The sequence below is a fragment of the Pseudophryne corroboree genome, chromosome 9 (genome assembly GCF_028390025.1).
Source record: "Pseudophryne corroboree isolate aPseCor3 chromosome 9, aPseCor3.hap2, whole genome shotgun sequence".
Classification (NCBI taxonomy): domain Eukaryota; kingdom Metazoa; phylum Chordata; class Amphibia; order Anura; family Myobatrachidae; genus Pseudophryne; species Pseudophryne corroboree.
Window position 1 is genome coordinate 3,780,298 of NC_086452.1, and position 19,289 is coordinate 3,799,586.

General features: G+C 54.5%; 1 protein-coding gene across 2 annotated transcripts in view; it reads left to right on the forward strand.

Moving 5' to 3' along the window:
- ZYG11B (zyg-11 family member B, cell cycle regulator) overlaps positions 1–14,696 on the forward strand; it is a 148,635-nt gene extending 133,939 nt beyond the window's left edge. For both annotated transcript variants that reach the window (XM_063938894.1, XM_063938893.1), the window contains 2 exons: positions 12,273–12,370; positions 12,456–14,696. In XM_063938894.1, the coding sequence (XP_063794964.1) occupies positions 12,273–12,370; positions 12,456–12,643 (286 nt within the window). In that variant the 3' untranslated portion in view covers positions 12,644–14,696. The remainder of the gene's footprint in view (positions 1–12,272; positions 12,371–12,455) is intronic.
- The last annotated feature ends 4,593 nt before the right edge of the window (positions 14,697–19,289 follow it).

Consider the following 19,289-nt stretch of genomic DNA (forward strand, 5'->3'; position numbering starts at 1 on the left):
TGTTGGTGATGTAGCAGGAGTGTAACGTGTGGGGATGGTATTGGTGATGTAGCAGGAGTGTAACGTGCGGGGATGGTGTTGGTGATGTAGCAGGAGTGTAACGTGCGGGGATGGTGTTGGTGATGTAGCAGGAGTGTAACGTGCGGGGACGGTATTGGTGATGTAGCAGGAGTGTAACGTGCGGGGATGGTGTTGGTGATGTAGCAGGAGTGTAACGTGTGGGGATGGTATTGGTGATGTAGCAGGAGTGTAACGTGTGGGGATGGTATTGGTGATGTAGCAGGAGTGTAACGTGTGGGGACGGTGTTGGTGATGCAGCAGGAGTGTAACGTGTGGGGACGGTATTGGTGATGTATCAGGAGTGTAACGCGTGGGGACGGTATTGGTGATGTAGCAGGAGTGTAACGCGCAGTGACGGTATTGGTGATGTAGCAGGAGTGTAACGCGCGGGGACGGTATTGGTGATGCAGCAGGAGTGTAACGTGTGGGGACGGTATTGGTGATGTAGCAGGAGTGTAACGCGTGGGGACGGTATTGGTGATGCAGCAGGAGTGTAACGCGTAGTGACGGTATTGGTGATGTAGCAGGAGTGTAACGCGTGGGGACGGTATTGGTGATGTAGCAGGAGTGTAACGCGTGGGGACGGTATTGATGATGTAGCAGGAGTGTAACGCGTAGTGACGGTATTGGTGATGCAGCAGGAGTGTAACGCGTAGTGACGGTATTGGTGATGTAGCAGGAGTGTAACGCGTGGGGACGGTATTGATGATGTAGCAGGAGTGTAACGCGTAGTGACGGTATTGGTGATGCAGCAGGAGTGTAACGCGTAGTGACGGTATTGGTGATGTAGCAGGAGTGTAACGCGTGGGGACGGTATTGGTGATGTAGCAGGAGGGTAACGTGCGGGGACGGTATTGGTGATGTAGCAGGGGTGTAACGCGCAGTGATGGTATTGGTGATGTAGCAGGGGTGTAACGCGTAGTGACGGTATTGGTGATGCAGCAGGAGTGTAACGCGTGGGGACGGTATTGGTGATGTAGCAGGAGGGTAACGTGCGGGGACGGTATTGGTGATGTAGCAGGGGTGTAACGCGTAGTGACGGTATTGGTGATGTAGCAGGAGTGTAACGCGTAGTGACGGTATTGGTGATGTAGCAGGAGTGTAACGTGTGGGGACGGTATTGGTGATGTAGCAGGAGTGTAACGTGTGGGGACGGTATTGGTGATGCAGCAGGAGTGTAACGCGTGGGGACGGTATTGGTGATGTAGCAGGAGTGTAACGTGTGGGGACGGTATTGGTGATGTAGCAGGAGTGTAACGCGTAGTGACGGTATTGGTGATGCAGCAGGAGTGTAACGCGCAGTGACGGTATTGGTGATGTAGCAGGAGTGTAACGCGTAGTGACGGTATTGGTGATGTAGCAGGAGTGTAACGTGTGGGGACGGTATTGGTGATGCAGCAGGAGTGTAACGCGCAGTGACGGTATTGGTGATGTATCAGGAGTGTAACGCGTAGTGACGGTATTGGTGATGTAGCAGGAGTGTAACGCGTAGTGACGGTATTGGTGATGTAGCAGGAGTGTAACGTGTGGGGACGGTATTGGTGATGCAGCAGGAGTGTAACGCGCAGTGACGGTATTGGTGATGTAGCAGGAGTGTAACGTGTGGGGACGGTATTGGTGATGCAGCAGGAGTGTAACGCGTGGGGACGGTATTGGTGATGTAGCAGGAGTGTAACGCGTAGTGACGGTATTGGTGATGCAGCAGGAGGGTAACGCGTGGGGACGGTATTGGTGATGTAGCAGGAGTGTAACGTGTGGGGACGGTATTGGTGATGTAGCAGGAGTGTAACGTGTGGGGACGGTATTGGTGATGCAGCAGGAGTGTAACGCGCAGTGACGGTATTGGTGATGTATCAGGAGTGTAACGCGTAGTGACGGTATTGGTGATGTAGCAGGAGTGTAACGCGTAGTGACGGTATTGGTGATGTAGCAGGAGTGTAACGTGTGGGGACGGTATTGGTGATGCAGCAGGAGTGTAACGCGCAGTGACGGTATTGGTGATGTAGCAGGAGTGTAACGTGTGGGGACGGTATTGGTGATGCAGCAGGAGTGTAACGCGTGGGGACGGTATTGGTGATGTAGCAGGAGTGTAACGCGTAGTGACGGTATTGGTGATGCAGCAGGAGTGTAACGCGTGGGGACGGTATTGGTGATGTAGCAGGAGGGTAACGTGCGGGGACGGTATTGGTGATGTAGCAGGGGTGTAACGCGCAGTGATGGTATTGGTGATGTAGCAGGGGTGTAACGCGTAGTGACGGTATTGGTGATGCAGCAGGAGTGTAACGCGTGGGGACGGTATTGGTGATGTAGCAGGAGGGTAACGTGCGGGGACGGTATTGGTGATGTAGCAGGGGTGTAACGCGTAGTGACGGTATTGGTGATGTAGCAGGAGTGTAACGCGTAGTGACGGTATTGGTGATGTAGCAGGAGTGTAACGTGTGGGGACGGTATTGGTGATGTAGCAGGAGTGTAACGTGTGGGGACGGTATTGGTGATGCAGCAGGAGTGTAACGCGTGGGGACGGTATTGGTGATGTAGCAGGAGTGTAACGTGTGGGGACGGTATTGGTGATGCAGCAGGAGTGTAACGCGTGGGGACGGTATTGGTGATGTAGCAGGAGTGTAACGCGCAGTGATGGTATTGGTGATGTAGCAGGAGCGTAACGCGTAGTGACGGTATTGGTGATGTAGCAGGAGTGTAACGCGTAGTGACGGTATTGGTGATGCAGCAGGAGTGTAACGCGCAGTGACGGTATTGGTGATGTAGCAGGAGTGTAACGCGTAGTGACGGTATTGGTGATGTAGCAGGAGTGTAACGTGTGGGGACGGTATTGGTGATGCAGCAGGAGTGTAACGCGCAGTGACGGTATTGGTGATGTATCAGGAGTGTAACGCGTAGTGACGGTATTGGTGATGTAGCAGGAGTGTAACGCGTAGTGACGGTATTGGTGATGTAGCAGGAGTGTAACGTGTGGGGACGGTATTGGTGATGCAGCAGGAGTGTAACGCGCAGTGACGGTATTGGTGATGTAGCAGGAGTGTAACGTGTGGGGACGGTATTGGTGATGCAGCAGGAGTGTAACGCGTGGGGACGGTATTGGTGATGTAGCAGGAGTGTAACGCGTAGTGACGGTATTGGTGATGCAGCAGGAGGGTAACGCGTGGGGACGGTATTGGTGATGTAGCAGGAGTGTAACGTGTGGGGACGGTATTGGTGATGTAGCAGGAGTGTAACGTGTGGGGACGGTATTGGTGATGCAGCAGGAGTGTAACGCGCAGTGACGGTATTGGTGATGTATCAGGAGTGTAACGCGTAGTGACGGTATTGGTGATGTAGCAGGAGTGTAACGCGTAGTGACGGTATTGGTGATGTAGCAGGAGTGTAACGTGTGGGGACGGTATTGGTGATGCAGCAGGAGTGTAACGCGCAGTGACGGTATTGGTGATGTAGCAGGAGTGTAACGTGTGGGGACGGTATTGGTGATGCAGCAGGAGTGTAACGCGTGGGGACGGTATTGGTGATGTAGCAGGAGTGTAACGCGTAGTGACGGTATTGGTGATGTAGCAGGAGTGTAACGCGCAGTGACGGTATTGGTGATGCAGCAGGAGGGTAACGCGTAGTGATGGTATTGGTGATGTAGCAGGAGTGTAACGCGCAGTGACGGTATTGGTGATGCAGCAGGAGGGTAACGCGTAGTGATGGTATTGGTGATGTAGCAGGAGTGTAACGCGCAGTGATGGTATTGGTGATGTAGCAGGAGTGTAATGTGCGGGGACGGTATTGGTGATGCAGCAGGAGTGTAACGCGTGGGGACGGTATTGGTGATGTATCAGGAGTGTAACGTGTGGGGACGGTATTGGTGATGTATCAGGAGTGTAACGTGTGGGGACGGTATTGGTGATGTATCAGGAGTGTAACGCGTGGGAACGGTATTGGTGATGTATCAGGAGTGTAACGTGCGGGGACGGTGTTGGTGATGTATCAGGAGTGTAACGCGTAGTGACGGTATTGGTGATGTAGCAGGAGTGTAACGTGCGGGGACGGTGTTGGTGATGTAGCAGGAGGGTAACGCGTAGTGACGGTATTGGTGATGTAGCAGGAGTGTAACGCGTAGTGATGGTATTGGTGATGTAGCAGGAGTGTAACGTGCGGGGACGGTGTTGGTGATGTAGCAGGAGTGTAACGTGCGGGGACGGTATTGGTGATGTAGCAGGAGTGTAACGCGTAGTGATGGTATTGGTGATGTAGCAGGAGTGTAACGCACAGTGATGGTGTTGGTGATGTAGCAGGAGTGTAACGCGCAGTGATGGTATTGGTGATGTAGCAGGAGTGTAACGCGTAGTGATGGTATTGGTGATGTAGCAGGAGTGTAACGTGTGGGGACGGTATTGGTGATGTATCAGGAGTGTAACGCGCAGTGACGGTATTGGTGATGTAGCAGGAGTGTAACGCGTAGTGATGGTATTGGTGATGTATCAGGAGTGTAACGTGTGGGGACGGTATTGGTGATGTAGCAGGAGTGTAACGTGTGGGGACGGTATTGGTGATGTAGCCGGAGTGTAACGTGCGGGGACGGTATTGGTGATGTAGCAGGGGTGTAACGCGTAGTGACGGTATTGGTGATGCAGCAGGAGTGTAACGTGTGGGGACGGTATTGGTGATGCAGCAGGAGTGTAACGCGTAGTGATGGTATTGGTGATGTAGCAGGAGTGTAACGCGTAGTGACGGTATTGGTGATGTAGCAGGAGTGTAACGTGCGGGGACGGTGTTGGTGATGTAGCAGGAGGGTAACGCGTAGTGACGGTATTGGTGATGTAGCAGGAGTGTAACGCGTAGTGATGGTATTGGTGATGTAGCAGGAGTGTAACGTGCGGGGACGGTGTTGGTGATGTAGCAGGAGTGTAACGTGCGGGGACGGTATTGGTGATGTAGCAGGAGTGTAACGCGTAGTGATGGTATTGGTGATGTAGCAGGAGTGTAACGCACAGTGATGGTGTTGGTGATGTAGCAGGAGTGTAACGCGCAGTGATGGTATTGGTGATGTAGCAGGAGTGTAACGCGTAGTGATGGTATTGGTGATGTAGCAGGAGTGTAACGTGTGGGGACGGTATTGGTGATGTATCAGGAGTGTAACGCGCAGTGACGGTATTGGTGATGTAGCAGGAGTGTAACGCGTAGTGATGGTATTGGTGATGTATCAGGAGTGTAACGTGTGGGGACGGTATTGGTGATGTAGCAGGAGTGTAACGTGTGGGGACGGTATTGGTGATGTAGCCGGAGTGTAACGTGCGGGGACGGTATTGGTGATGTAGCAGGGGTGTAACGCGTAGTGACGGTATTGGTGATGCAGCAGGAGTGTAACGTGTGGGGACGGTATTGGTGATGCAGCAGGAGTGTAACGCGTAGTGATGGTATTGGTGATGTATCAGGAGTGTAACGCGTAGTGACGGTATTGGTGATGTATCAGGAGTGTAACGTGTGGGGATGGTATTGGTGATGTAGCAGGAGTGTAACGTGTGGGGATGGTATTGGTGATGTAGCAGGAGTGTAACGCGTAGTGATGGTATTGGTGATGTAGCAGGAGTGTAACGCGTAGTGACGGTATTGGTGATGCAGCAGGAGTGTAACGCGCAGTGACGGTATTGGTGATGTAGCAGGAGTGTAACGCGTAGTGACGGTATTGGTGATGTAGCAGGAGTGTAACGTGTGGGGACGGTATTGGTGATGCAGCAGGAGTGTAACGCGCAGTGACGGTATTGGTGATGTATCAGGAGTGTAACGCGTAGTGACGGTATTGGTGATGTAGCAGGAGTGTAACGCGTAGTGACGGTATTGGTGATGTAGCAGGAGTGTAACGTGTGGGGACGGTATTGGTGATGCAGCAGGAGTGTAACGCGCAGTGACGGTATTGGTGATGTAGCAGGAGTGTAACGTGTGGGGACGGTATTGGTGATGCAGCAGGAGTGTAACGCGTGGGGACGGTATTGGTGATGTAGCAGGAGTGTAACGCGTAGTGACGGTATTGGTGATGCAGCAGGAGGGTAACGCGTGGGGACGGTATTGGTGATGTAGCAGGAGTGTAACGTGTGGGGACGGTATTGGTGATGTAGCAGGAGTGTAACGTGTGGGGACGGTATTGGTGATGTAGCAGGAGTGTAACGCGTAGTGACGGTATTGGTGATGTAGCAGGAGTGTAACGCGCAGTGACGGTATTGGTGATGCAGCAGGAGGGTAACGCGTAGTGATGGTATTGGTGATGTAGCAGGAGTGTAACGCGCAGTGACGGTATTGGTGATGCAGCAGGAGGGTAACGCGTAGTGATGGTATTGGTGATGTAGCAGGAGTGTAACGTGCGGGGACGGTATTGGTGATGTAGCAGGAGTGTAACGCGTAGTGATGGTATTGGTGATGTAGCAGGAGTGTAACGCGCAGTGACGGTATTGGTGATGCAGCAGGAGGGTAACGCGTAGTGATGGTATTGGTGATGTAGCAGGAGTGTAACGTGCGGGGACGGTGTTGGTGATGTAGCAGGAGTGTAACGTGTGGGGACGGTATTGGTGATGTAGCAGGAGTGTAACGCGTAGTGATGGTATTGGTGATGTAGCAGGAGTGTAACGCGTAGTGACGGTATTGGTGATGCAGCAGGAGTGTAACGCGCAGTGACGGTATTGGTGATGTAGCAGGAGTGTAACGCGTAGTGACGGTATTGGTGATGTAGCAGGAGTGTAACGTGTGGGGACGGTATTGGTGATGCAGCAGGAGTGTAACGCGCAGTGACGGTATTGGTGATGTATCAGGAGTGTAACGCGTAGTGACGGTATTGGTGATGTAGCAGGAGTGTAACGCGTAGTGACGGTATTGGTGATGTAGCAGGAGTGTAACGCGTAGTGATGGTATTGGTGATGTAGCAGGAGGGTAACGCGTAGTGACGGTATTGGTGATGTAGCAGGAGGGTAACGCGTAGTGACGGTATTGGTGATGTAGCAGGAATGTAACGCGTGGGGACGGTATTGGTGATGCAGCAGGAGGGTAACGCGTGGGGACGGTATTGGTGATGTAGCAGGAGGGTAACGTGCGGGGACGGTATTGGTGATGTAGCAGGGGTGTAACGCGTAGTGACGGTATTGGTGATGTAGCAGGAGTGTAACGCGTAGTGACGGTATTGGTGATGTAGCAGGAGTGTAACGTGTGGGGACGGTATTGGTGATGCAGCAGGAGTGTAACGCGCAGTGACGGTATTGGTGATGCAGCAGGAGTGTAACGCGTGGGGACGGTATTGGTGATGTAGCAGGAGTGTAACGTGTGGGGACGGTATTGGTGATGCAGCAGGAGTGTAACGCGTGGGGACGGTATTGGTGATGTAGCAGGAGTGTAACGCGCAGTGATGGTATTGGTGATGTAGCAGGAGCGTAACGCGTAGTGACGGTATTGGTGATGTAGCAGGAGTGTAACGCGTAGTGACGGTATTGGTGATGCAGCAGGAGTGTAACGCGCAGTGACGGTATTGGTGATGTAGCAGGAGTGTAACGCGTAGTGACGGTATTGGTGATGTAGCAGGAGTGTAACGTGTGGGGACGGTATTGGTGATGCAGCAGGAGTGTAACGCGCAGTGACGGTATTGGTGATGTAGCAGGAGTGTAACGCGTAGTGACGGTATTGGTGATGTAGCAGGAGTGTAACGCGTAGTGACGGTATTGGTGATGTAGCAGGAATGTAACGTGTGGGGACGGTATTGGTGATGTATCAGGAGTGTAACGCGTAGTGATGGTGTTGGTGATGTATCAGGAGTGTAACGCGTAGTGACGGTATTGGTGATGTATCAGGAGTGTAACGTGTGGGGACGGTATTGGTGATGTATCAGGAGTGTAACGTGTGGGGACGGTATTGGTGATGTATCAGGATGGTAACGTGTGGGGACGGTATTGGTGATGTATCAGGAGTGTAACGTGTGGGGACGGTATTGGTGATGCAGCAGGAGTGTAACGCGTAGTGATGGTATTGGTGATGTAGCAGGAGTGTAACGCGTAGTGACGGTATTGGTGATGTAGCAGGAGTGTAACGTGTGGGGACGGTATTGGTGATGCAGCAGGAGTGTAACGCGTGGCGACGGTATTGGTGATGTAGCAGGAGTGTAACGTGTGGGGACGGTATTGGTGATGTAGCAGGAGTGTAACGTGTGGGGACGGTATTGGTGATGCAGCAGGAGTGTAACGTGTGGGGACGGTATTGGTGATGTAGCAGGAGTGTAACGCGTAGTGATGGTATTGGTGATGCAGCAGGAGTGTAACGCGTGGGGACGGTATTGGTGATGTAGCAGGAGTGTAACGCGTGGGGACGGTATTGGTGATGTAGCAGGAGTGTAACGCGTGGGGACGGTATTGGTGATGTAGCAGGAGTGTAACGCGTGGGGACGGTATTGGTGATGTAGCAGGAGTGTAACGCGTGGGGACGGTATTGGTGATGTAGCAGGAGTGTAACGCGTGGGGACGGTATTGGTGATGTAGCAGGAGTGTAACGCGCAGTGACGGTATTGGTGATGTAGCAGGAGTGTAACGTGTGGGGACGGTATTGGTGATGTAGCAGGAGTGTAACGTGTGGGGACGGTATTGGTGATGTATCAGGAGTGTAACGCGTAGTGACGGTATTGGTGATGTAGCAGGGGTGTAACGTGTGGGGACGGTATTGGTGATGTAGCAGGAGTGTAACGCGTAGTGACGGTATTGGTGATGCAGCAGGAATGTAACGTGTGGGGACGGTATTGGTGATGTAGCAGGGGTGTAACGTGTGGGGACGGTATTGGTGATGTAGCAGGAGGGTAACGCGTGGGGACGGTATTGGTGATGCAGCAGGAGTGTAACGTGTGGGGACGGTATTGGTGATGTAGCAGGAGTGTAACGCGCAGTGATGGTATTGGTGATGTAGCAGGAGTGTAACGCGTAGTGACGGTATTGGTGATGTAGCAGGAGTGTAACGTGTGGGGACGGTATTGGTGATGTAGCAGGAGTGTAACGAGTGGGGACGGTATTGGTGATGTAGCAGGAGTGTAACGTGTGGGGACGGTATTGGTGATGTAGCAGGAGTGTAACGTGTGGGGACGGTATTGGTGATGTAGCAGGAGTGTAACGCGTAGTGACGGTATTGGTGATGTAGCAGGGGTGTAACGTGTGGGGACGGTATTGGTGATGTAGCAGGAGTGTAACGCGTAGTGACGGTATTGGTGATGCAGCAGGAATGTAACGTGTGGGGACGGTATTGGTGATGTAGCAGGGGTGTAACGTGTGGGGACGGTATTGGTGATGTAGCAGGAGTGTAACGTGTGGGGACGGTATTGGTGATGCAGCAGGAGTGTAACGTGTGGGGACGGTATTGGTGATGTAGCAGGAGTGTAACGCGTAGTGACGGTATTGGTGATGTAGCAGGAGTGTAACGTGTGGGGACGGTATTGGTGATGTAGCAGGAGTGTAACGAGTGGGGACGGTATTGGTGATGTAGCAGGAGTGTAACGCGTAGTGACGGTATTGGTGATGTAGCAGGAGTGTAACGTGTGGGGACGGTATTGGTGATGTAGCAGGAGTGTAACGAGTGGGGACGGTATTGGTGATGTAGCAGGAGTGTAACGTGTGGGGACGGTATTGGTGATGCAGCAGGAGTGTAACGTGTGGGGACGGTATTGGTGATGTAGCAGGAGTGTAACGCGTAGTGACGGTATTGGTGATGTAGCAGGAGTGTAACGTGTGGGGACGGTATTGGTGATGTAGCAGGAGTGTAACGAGTGGGGACGGTATTGGTGATGTAGCAGGAGTGTAACGCGTAGTGACGGTATTGGTGATGTAGCAGGAGTGTAACGTGTGGGGACGGTATTGGTGATGTAGCAGGAGTGTAACGAGTGGGGACGGTATTGGTGATGTAGCAGGAGTGTAACGCGCGGGGACGGTATTGGTGATGTAGCAGGAGTGTAACGCGTAGTGACGGTATTGGTGATGTAGCAGGAGTGTAACGTGTGGGGACGGTATTGGTGATGTAGCAGGAGTGTAACGTGTGGGGACGGTATTGGTGATGTAGCAGGAGTGTAACGAGTGGGGACGGTATTGGTGATGTAGCAGGAGTGTAACGCGCGGGGACGGTATTGGTGATGCAGCAGGAGTGTAACGTGTGGGGACGGTATTGGTGATGTAGCAGGAGTGTAACGTGTGGGGACGGTATTGGTGATGTAGCAGGAGTGTAACGTGTGGGGACGGTATTGGTGATGCAGCAGGAGTGTAACGTGTGGGGACGGTATTGGTGATGTAGCAGGAGTGTAACGTGTGGGGACGGTATTGGTGATGTAGCAGGAGTGTAACGCGTGGGGACGGTGTTGGTGATGTAGCAGGAGGGTAACGCGTGGGGACGGTATTGGTGATGTATCAGGAGGGTAACGCGTGGGGACGGTATTGGTGATGTAGTAGGAGTGTAACGCGTGGGGACGGTATTGGTGATGTAGCAGGAGGGTAACGCGTGGGGACGGTGTTGGTGATGTAGCAGGAGTGTAACGCGTAGTGATGGTATTGGTGATGTAGCAGGAGTGTAACGCGTAGTGATGGTATTAGTGATGCAGCAGGAATGTAAAGCGTGGGGACGGTATTGGTGATGTAGCAGGAGTGTAACGCGTAGTGATGGTATTGGTGATGTAGCAGGAGGGTAACGCGCAGTGACGGTATTGGTGATGTAGCAGGAGTGTAACGTGTGGCGACGGTATTGGTGATGTAGCAGGAGTGTAACGCGCAGTGATGGTATTGGTGATGCAGCAGGAGTGTAACGCGCGGTGACGGTATTGGTGATGTAGCAGGAGTGTAACGCGTGGGGACGGTATTGGTGATGCATCAGGAGTGTAACGTGTGGCGACGGTGTTGGTGATGTAGCAGGAGTGTAACGCGTAGTGATGGTATTGGTGATGCAGCAGGAGTGTAACGCGCGGTGACGGTATTGGTGATGTAGCAGGAGTGTAACGCGTGGGGACGGTATTGGTGATGTATCAGGAGTGTAACGCGCAGTGACGGTATTGGTGATGTAGCAGGAGTGTAACGCGTAGTGATGGTATTGGTGATGTAGCAGGAGTGTAACGCGCAGTGATGGTATTAGTGATGCAGCAGGAATGTAAAGCGTGGGGACGGTATTGGTGATGTAGCAGGAGTGTAACGCGTGGCGACGGTATTGTAGCTATGACAGCCCGTAGCCGCGTGAGTAGATAATGTATCCGGTACGGTCGGTCACTTAGATCCGGCTTAGACGAAGGCCAGGGTTCTGTACTTCCATGTAACCGATCAGGAGGACTGAAGAGCTGGTGACTTCGTAGAACCACTTTGTGGGGGGCTGTGGGGTCCCCCCATACTCCAGCACTAACCAGGTAATTGTCAAACTTGTGCTCATCCAGAAACAAAGATAATTACCGTGTCACAATTGCTGACCATACATAAGTGACAACTGTTGTCTGGTTGCTATTGGAAACTACAGTCTTTCTGTGCACTAGTCTTCAGAACTGTCCCCTTCCCAACCTATGTTTTAATAATCTATTGACTGTTCTAGTTTTTAGCTACTCTGGGGGTCATTCCAAGTTGATCGCTCGCTAGCAGTTTATAGAAGCCGCGCAAGCGCTATGCCGCCGCCCTCTGGGAGTGTATTTTAGCTTAGCAGAAGTGCGAACGAAAGGATCGCAGAGCGGCTACAAAAAATATTGTGCAGTTTCTGAGTAGCTTCAGACCTACTCAGCGCTTGCGATCACTTCAGACCATTCAGTTCCGGATTTGACGTCACAAACACGCCCTGCGTTTTTCCTGGCACGCCTGCATTTTTTCGAACACTCCCTGAAAACGGTCAGTTGACACCCAGAAACGCCCTCTCCCTGTCAATCACTCTGCCGCCAGCAGTGCGACTGAAATGCTTTGCTAGACCTTGTGTAAAACTGCATCGGCCATTGTGAAAGAACGTCGTGCGTGCGCATTGCTACGCATGCGCAGAAGTGTCATTTTTTTCCCTTAATCGCATCGCAGCAAACATTTTCAGCTAGCGATCAACTCGGAATGACCCACTCTGTACGGGGGAGATGTATAAAAGTGCGGAGAAGTTGCTTTGGGCAACGTCTCCACTTTATCTCTGTCTAAGGCTTGATACATCCCACCCTAAGTGATGTTGGATTGAGGTGGAGATATCACATCTTGCACTTCTCTCCCTTCCAGGTCTTTTAACCCCTTCTTCCCGCTGCTAGCGTGCTTTGACACACCTGGGGTGCAGCTGTGGGCAGTTTGGGCCATGCAACATGTGTGCAGCAAAAACCGTATGTATCCTACGTGTACTGTATGAGACGTGAGTGTAGAATAAGCCCGTGTTCTGCAGTAACATTATCCCGTTCCTCTCGCCAGCGGTGCGGTATTGCAGCATGTTGATCGATGAGGGAGGCTTGGCGAAACTTCACCGTATTAGAGACCACGCAAGTGCCAACCCAGATGTTCTCCGTATGACTGTCGCCATCCTAGACAACCTTGACAGACACTTAACGCGGCACGGCAACTCTCTCTGTCCAGGGCCGCCATCCACCAAACAAGCCTAGGGCGTCCGCTCCAGACCCGCCTGCTGCCGTTTGTGGATTGAAGCTTGTGTGTGGGACATTGGGTAAAAGGAACTTTTCTATTGAAAGAGGATTTCAGTGTCTCCGTTCTGCTCCTGTTACTCATTCCTGCGTTTGAGGAAAACAAAGAGAAGGAAGTGTTCACCCTTATGTTTTATTTCCGGCACAGCTCCCCCGTCCCAGCTCTGGGGTAGTCCCGCATACTGTGTTCAGAGCCACTAGTTTTTATTACATTGTTAGTCTGCATTGGCCTGTACAACTCGCACAATGCTGGCCCCTGTGCGCAGCCGACAAATGCACTTTACTGGGTTCTTTATATGTAATATATGAGCCACACGCTCTCGGCCTGCAGTGGGTGTAGCCTGACCATGATGAGACTTCACGCATTAGCCGCAGTTCCCGGACCATTCAGGATCTGATGTGACCGGGGCGGCGCAATGACTATAAAGTGACTGTAATTGGCGCCAGTCTGCACATTGCTCCATTCTGCTTTACTCCTGCCACAAGTTGTGGCCATTGAAACTTTCTAGTACTTGTCAACACAGCCCGTCGGCCTCTCTTCCGTATTGAATTAGGTTACACAGCCGGCTGTCCCGTCGGTGTATAAGGACATAGAACTGTAAAATTGTAGAGACGTGGTGAAAGTGTATATATGTTGCGTACTGTACGTTTTATTATTTGGAGATTTAATTGGGACGTTATATTAACAATGATGTTTCCTATTTAACTAAGTTATTTGCATTTTATAGTTTGTTTATGATGAGGAAACTACATTTGTGTTTAGAAAACCCCAATCCATTTCCCCTGGAAGTTCCACTTTCTATCCGCTCCCAGCCCGTCAGCTAGCGCAACGCAGTGGCACCGGAATAGCGCTGCATGGCGGGGAAACCTGTGATCACAGTCCCGTTACAGACGTGAGTCGAGGTCTCCTCCAGCTGCGTCTCTGCCAATGACACCACCGTATGGTAGGGAAATTTGCGATCACAGTCTCCTCCAGCTGCGTCTCTGCCGGTGACACCACTGTATGGTAGGGAAATTTGCGATCACAGTCTCCTCCAGCTGCGTCTCTGCCGGTGACACCATTGTATGGCGGGGAAACCTGCGATCAGTCTCCTCCAGCTGCGTCTCTGCCGGTGACACCATTGTATGGCGGGGAAACCTGCGATCAGTCCCCTCCAGCTGCGTCTCTGCCGGTGACACCATTGTATGGCGGGGAAACTTGCGATCAGTCTCCTCCAGCTGCGTCTCTGCCGGTGACACCATTGTATGGCGGGGAAACCTGCGATCAGTCTCCTCCAGCTGCGTCTCTGCCGGTGACACCACTGTATGGCGGGGAAACCTGCGATCAGTCTCTGCCGGTGACACCATTGTATGGCGGGGAAACCTGCGATCAGTCTCCTCCAGCTGCGTCTCTGCCGGTGACACCATTGTATGGCGGGGAAACCTGCGATCAGTCTCCTCCAGCTGCGTCTCTGCCGGTGACACCACTGTATGGCGGGGAAACCTGCGATCAGTCTCTGCCGGTGACACCATTGTATGGCGGGGAAGCCTGCGATCACAGTCTCCTCCAGCTGCGGCATGATGCATCTTCCAGCCACTACAATTTCCATGCATGGCATCTGTGCCTTCCAGGAACCAGACAGAAGGGCACGTTGAGCTTTGTTCTAGCTGAAGCACCGCGTTAAGCGCACAATAGAGCAGACCTGGGCAGCCCTTTAGCTGTTTTGGAGCCACGAGGCCCAGCACGTACGGCCAGGGGTCCTTGCCGCAGACATCGGGGTCTGTACTCGGTAGCAGCAATGGGGTCAGGCTGGGACACTTCGCCGGCTTAGTACATACAATACAGTGGTTACTTTCAGTGCAGTTGGGTTGATATATTTTTTTTTACCAAACTTACCACTATTGTTACAGTATAAACGGCATCCGCAGGGACTGAGCGACCACACGGCAGTATTCGCGGCGTGCCAGCTTGCTGTGTGTGCGCCTGACATTCTGCAGAACGCTCTTGAACAAAACAATAAATCTGCTGCGACTACCTGCTTGTGCGTCTTTCCTCTGGCCATTACCACCAGCATCTGTATAGCCTACAGGCTGCGCTATGTGCACCGCTCCTCTGTGATCCCCACAACTATATTCTTCCCAGCGCCGCGTCTGATCTTCACCAGAAGGTACTAGATCAGGGCTGGCCAAAACGAGATCTACCAACAGTTCACATTTTCCAGACCTCCTAGCTGGAGCACAGGTGTAGTCATTACTAATAAGATGTGCTGCATTCATTCCTGACTGACAATTCTACAGAGCTACAGGAGGCCTGGAAAACATGAACTGTTGGTAGATCTCGAGGACCGGTTTGGCCAGCCCTGTACTAGATAAACATGATGTCAGCTGCGGCCGGCGCAGTTCCCTCCTTCGCTGCGGTGTGGAAGCGCGTTGGGTGCTGCGATCCCAGTGTAAAGTTAGTCTCGCTGCCAGGTGGTCGTGTGACTGGCACTTCTGGTACCAGGTAAACCATTTACTTTTACAGAAATGATGATACTCTAGGGCAGTCCTGGCCTGTGGTTATCCAGCTGTTGTGAAACTACACATCCCAGCATGCCCTCCCACACTTAGAATTCGTTAATAGCAAAACTGTGGCAGTGCATGATGGGACTTGTAGTTTCACAACAGCTGGAGCCACAGATTGGCCGTGAACCATTGGTGTAGGTCATGAGTTCCTCCAGCCGCAGCCCTGCCTCTTCCTTTATACATGAGCTAAATGATTACACCGGTGCGCAGAGCCGTCGTGCCCCTCGCTATCACCACTACACTACACAGAGCCGTCGTGCCCCTCGCTATCACCACTACACTACACAGAGCCGTCGTGCCCCTCGCTCTCACCACTACACTACACAGAGCCGTCATGCCCCTCACTCTCACCACTACACTACACAGAGCCGTCGTGCCCCTCGCTCTCACCACTACACTACACAGAGCCGTCGTGCCCCTCGCTATCACCACTACACTACACAGAGCCGTCGTGCCCCTCGCTCTCACCACTACACTACACAGAGCCGTCGTGCCCCTCGCTCTCACCACTACACTACACAGAGCCGTCGTGCCCCTCGCTCTCACCACTACACTACACAGAGCCGTCGTGCCCCTCGCTCTCACCACTACACTACACAGAGCCGTCGTGCCCCTCGCTCTCACCACTACACTACACAGAGCCGTCGTGCCCCTCGCTCTCACCACTACACTACACAGAGCCGTCGTGCCCCTCGCTCTCACCACTACACTACACAGAGCCGTCGTGCCCCTCGCTCTCACCACTACACTACACAGAACCGTCGTGCCCCTCGCTCTCACCACTACACTACACAGAGCCGTCATGCCCCTCGCTCTCACCACTACACTACGCAGAGCCGTCGTGCCCCTCGCTCTCACCACTACACTACGCAGAGCCGTCGTGCCCCTCGCTCTCACCACTACACTACGCAGAGCCGTCGTGCCCCTCGCTCTCACCACTACACTACGCAGAGCCGTCGTGCCCCTCGCTCTCACCACTACACTACGCAGAGCCGTCGTGCCCCTCGCTCTCACCACTACACTACGCAGAGCCGTCGTGCCCCTCGCTCTCACCACTACACTACACAGAGCCGTCGTGCCCCTCGCTCTCACCACTACACTACACAGAGCCGTCGTGCCCCTCGCTCTCACCACTACACTACGCAGAACCGTCGTGCCCCTCGCTCTCACCACTACACTACGCAGAGCCGTCGTGCCCCTCGCTCTCACCACTACACTACGCAGAGCCGTCGTGCCCCTCGCTCTCACCACTACACTACGCAGAGCCGTCGTGCCCCTCGCTCTCACCACTACACTACACAGAGCCGTCGTGCCCCTCGCTCTCACCACTACACTACACAGAGCCGTCGTGCCCCTCGCTCTCACCACTACACTACACAGAGCCGTCGTGCCCCTCGCTCTCACCACTACACTACACAGAGCCGTCGTGCCCCTCGCTCTCACCACTACACTACACAGAGCCGTCGTGCCCCTCGCTCTCACCACTACACTACGCAGAACCGTCGTGCCCCTCGCTCTCACCACTACACTACGCAGAACCGTCGTGCCCCTCGCTCTCACCACTACACTACGCAGAACCGTCGTGCCCCTCGCTCTCACCACTACACTACGCAGAACCGTCGTGCCCCTCGCTCTCACCACTACACTACGCAGAGCCGTCGTGCCCCTCGCTCTCACCACTACACTACGCAGAGCCGTCGTGCCCCTCGCTCTCACCACTACACTACGCAGAGCCGTCGTGCCCCTCGCTCTCACCACTACACTACGCAGAGCCGTCGTGCCCCTCGCTCTCACCACTACACTACGCAGAGCCGTCGTGCCCCTCGCTCTCACCACTACACTACGCAGAGCCGTCGTGCCCCTCGCTCTCACCACTACACTACGCAGAGCCGTCGTGCCCCTCGCTCTCACCACTACACTACGCAGAGCCGTCGTGCCCCTCGCTCTCACCACTACACTACGCAGAACCGTCGTGCCCCTCGCTCTCACCACTACACTACGCAGAGCCGTCGTGCCCCTCGCTCTCACCACTACACTACGCAGAGCCGTCGTGCCCCTCGCTCTCACCACTACACTACGCAGAGCCGTCGTGCCCCTCGCTCTCACCACTACACTACGCAGAGCCGTCGTGCCCCTCGCTCTCACCACTACACTACGCAGAGCCGTCGTGCCCCTCGCTCTCACCACTACACTACACAGAGCCGTCATGCCCCTCGCTCTCACCACGCCGCTACACAGCCGCCGTGCCCCTCGCTATCACCACACCGCTACGCAGAGCCGTCATGCCCCTCACTCTCACCACGCCGGCGAGCAGAGCCATCGTGCCCCTCGCTCACCACGCCGCTACACAGAGCCGCAGTGCCCCTCGCTATCACCACTACACTACGCAGAGCCGTCGTGCCCCTCGCTCTCACCACTACACTACGCAGAGCCGTCATGCCCCTCGCTCTCACCACTACACTACACAGAGCCGTCATGCCCCTCGCTCTCACCACGCCGCTACACAGCCGCCGTGCCCCTCGCTATCACCACACCGCTACGCAGAGCCGTCATGCCCCTCACTCTCACCACGCCGGCGAGCAGAGCCATCGTGCCCCTCGCTCACCACGCCGCTACACAGAGCCGCAGTGCCCCTCGCTATCACCACACCGCTACGCAGAGCCGTCATGCCCCTCGCTCTCACCACTACACAGAACCGTCATGCCCCTCGCTCTCACCACTACACTACGCAGAGCCGTCGTGCCCCTCGCTCTCACCACTACACTACGCAGAGCCGTCGTGCCCCTCGCTCTCACCACTACACTACACAGAGCCGTCGTGCCCCTCGCTCTCACCACTCCACTACACAGAGCCGTCATGCCCCTCGCTCTCACCACTACACTACACAGAGCCGTCATGCCCCTCGCTCTCACCACTACACTACGCAGAGCCGTCATGCCCCTCGCTCTCACCACTACACTACACAGAGCCGTCATGCACTACACTACACAGAGCCGTCATGCCCCTCGCTCTCACCACTACACAGAGCCGTCGTGCCCCTCGCTCACCACGCCGCTACACAGAGCCGCAGTGCCCCTCGCTATCGCCACACCGCTACGCAGAGCCGTCATGCCCCTCGCTCTCACCACACTACGCAGAGCCGTCGTGCCCCTCGCTCTCACCACTACACTACACAGAGCCGTCGTGCCCCTCGCTCTCACCACTACACTACACAGAGCCGTCGTGCCCCTCGCTCTCACCACTACACAGAGCCGTCGTGCCCCTCGCTCTCACCACTACACTACGCAGAGCCGTCGTGCCCCTCGCTCTCACCACTACACTACGCAGAGCCGTCGTGCCCCTCGCTCTCACCACTACACTACGCAGAGCCGTCGTGCCCCTCGCTCTCACCACTACACTACGCAGAGCCGTCGTGCCCCTCGCTCTCACCACTACACTACGCAGAGCCGTCGTGCCCCTCGCTCTCACCACTACACTACACAGAGCCGTCATGCCCCTCGCTCTCACCACTACACTACGCAGAGCCGTCATGCCCCTCGCTCTCACCACTACACTACACAGAGCCGTCATGCCCCTCGCTCTCACCACGCCGCTACACAGCCGCCGTGCCCCTCGCTATCACCACACCGCTACGCAGAGCCGTCATGCCCCTCACTCTCACCACGCCGGCGAGCAGAGCCATCGTGCCCCTCGCTCTCACCACTACACTACGCAGAGCCGTCGTGCCCCTCGCTCTCACCACTACACTACGCAGAGCCGTCGTGCCCCTCGCTCTCACCACTACACTACGCAGAGCCGTCGTGCCCCTCGCTCTCACCACTACACTACGCAGAGCCGTCGTGCCCCTCGCTCTCACCACTACACTACGCAGAGCCGTCGTGCCCCTCGCTCTCACCACTACACTACGCAGAGCCGTCGTGCCCCTCGCTCTCACCACTACACTACGCAGAGCCGTCGTGCCCCTCGCTCTCACCACTACACTACGCAGAGCCGTCGTGCCCCTCGCTCTCACCACTACACTACGCAGAGCCGTCGTGCCCCTCGCTCTCACCACTACACTACA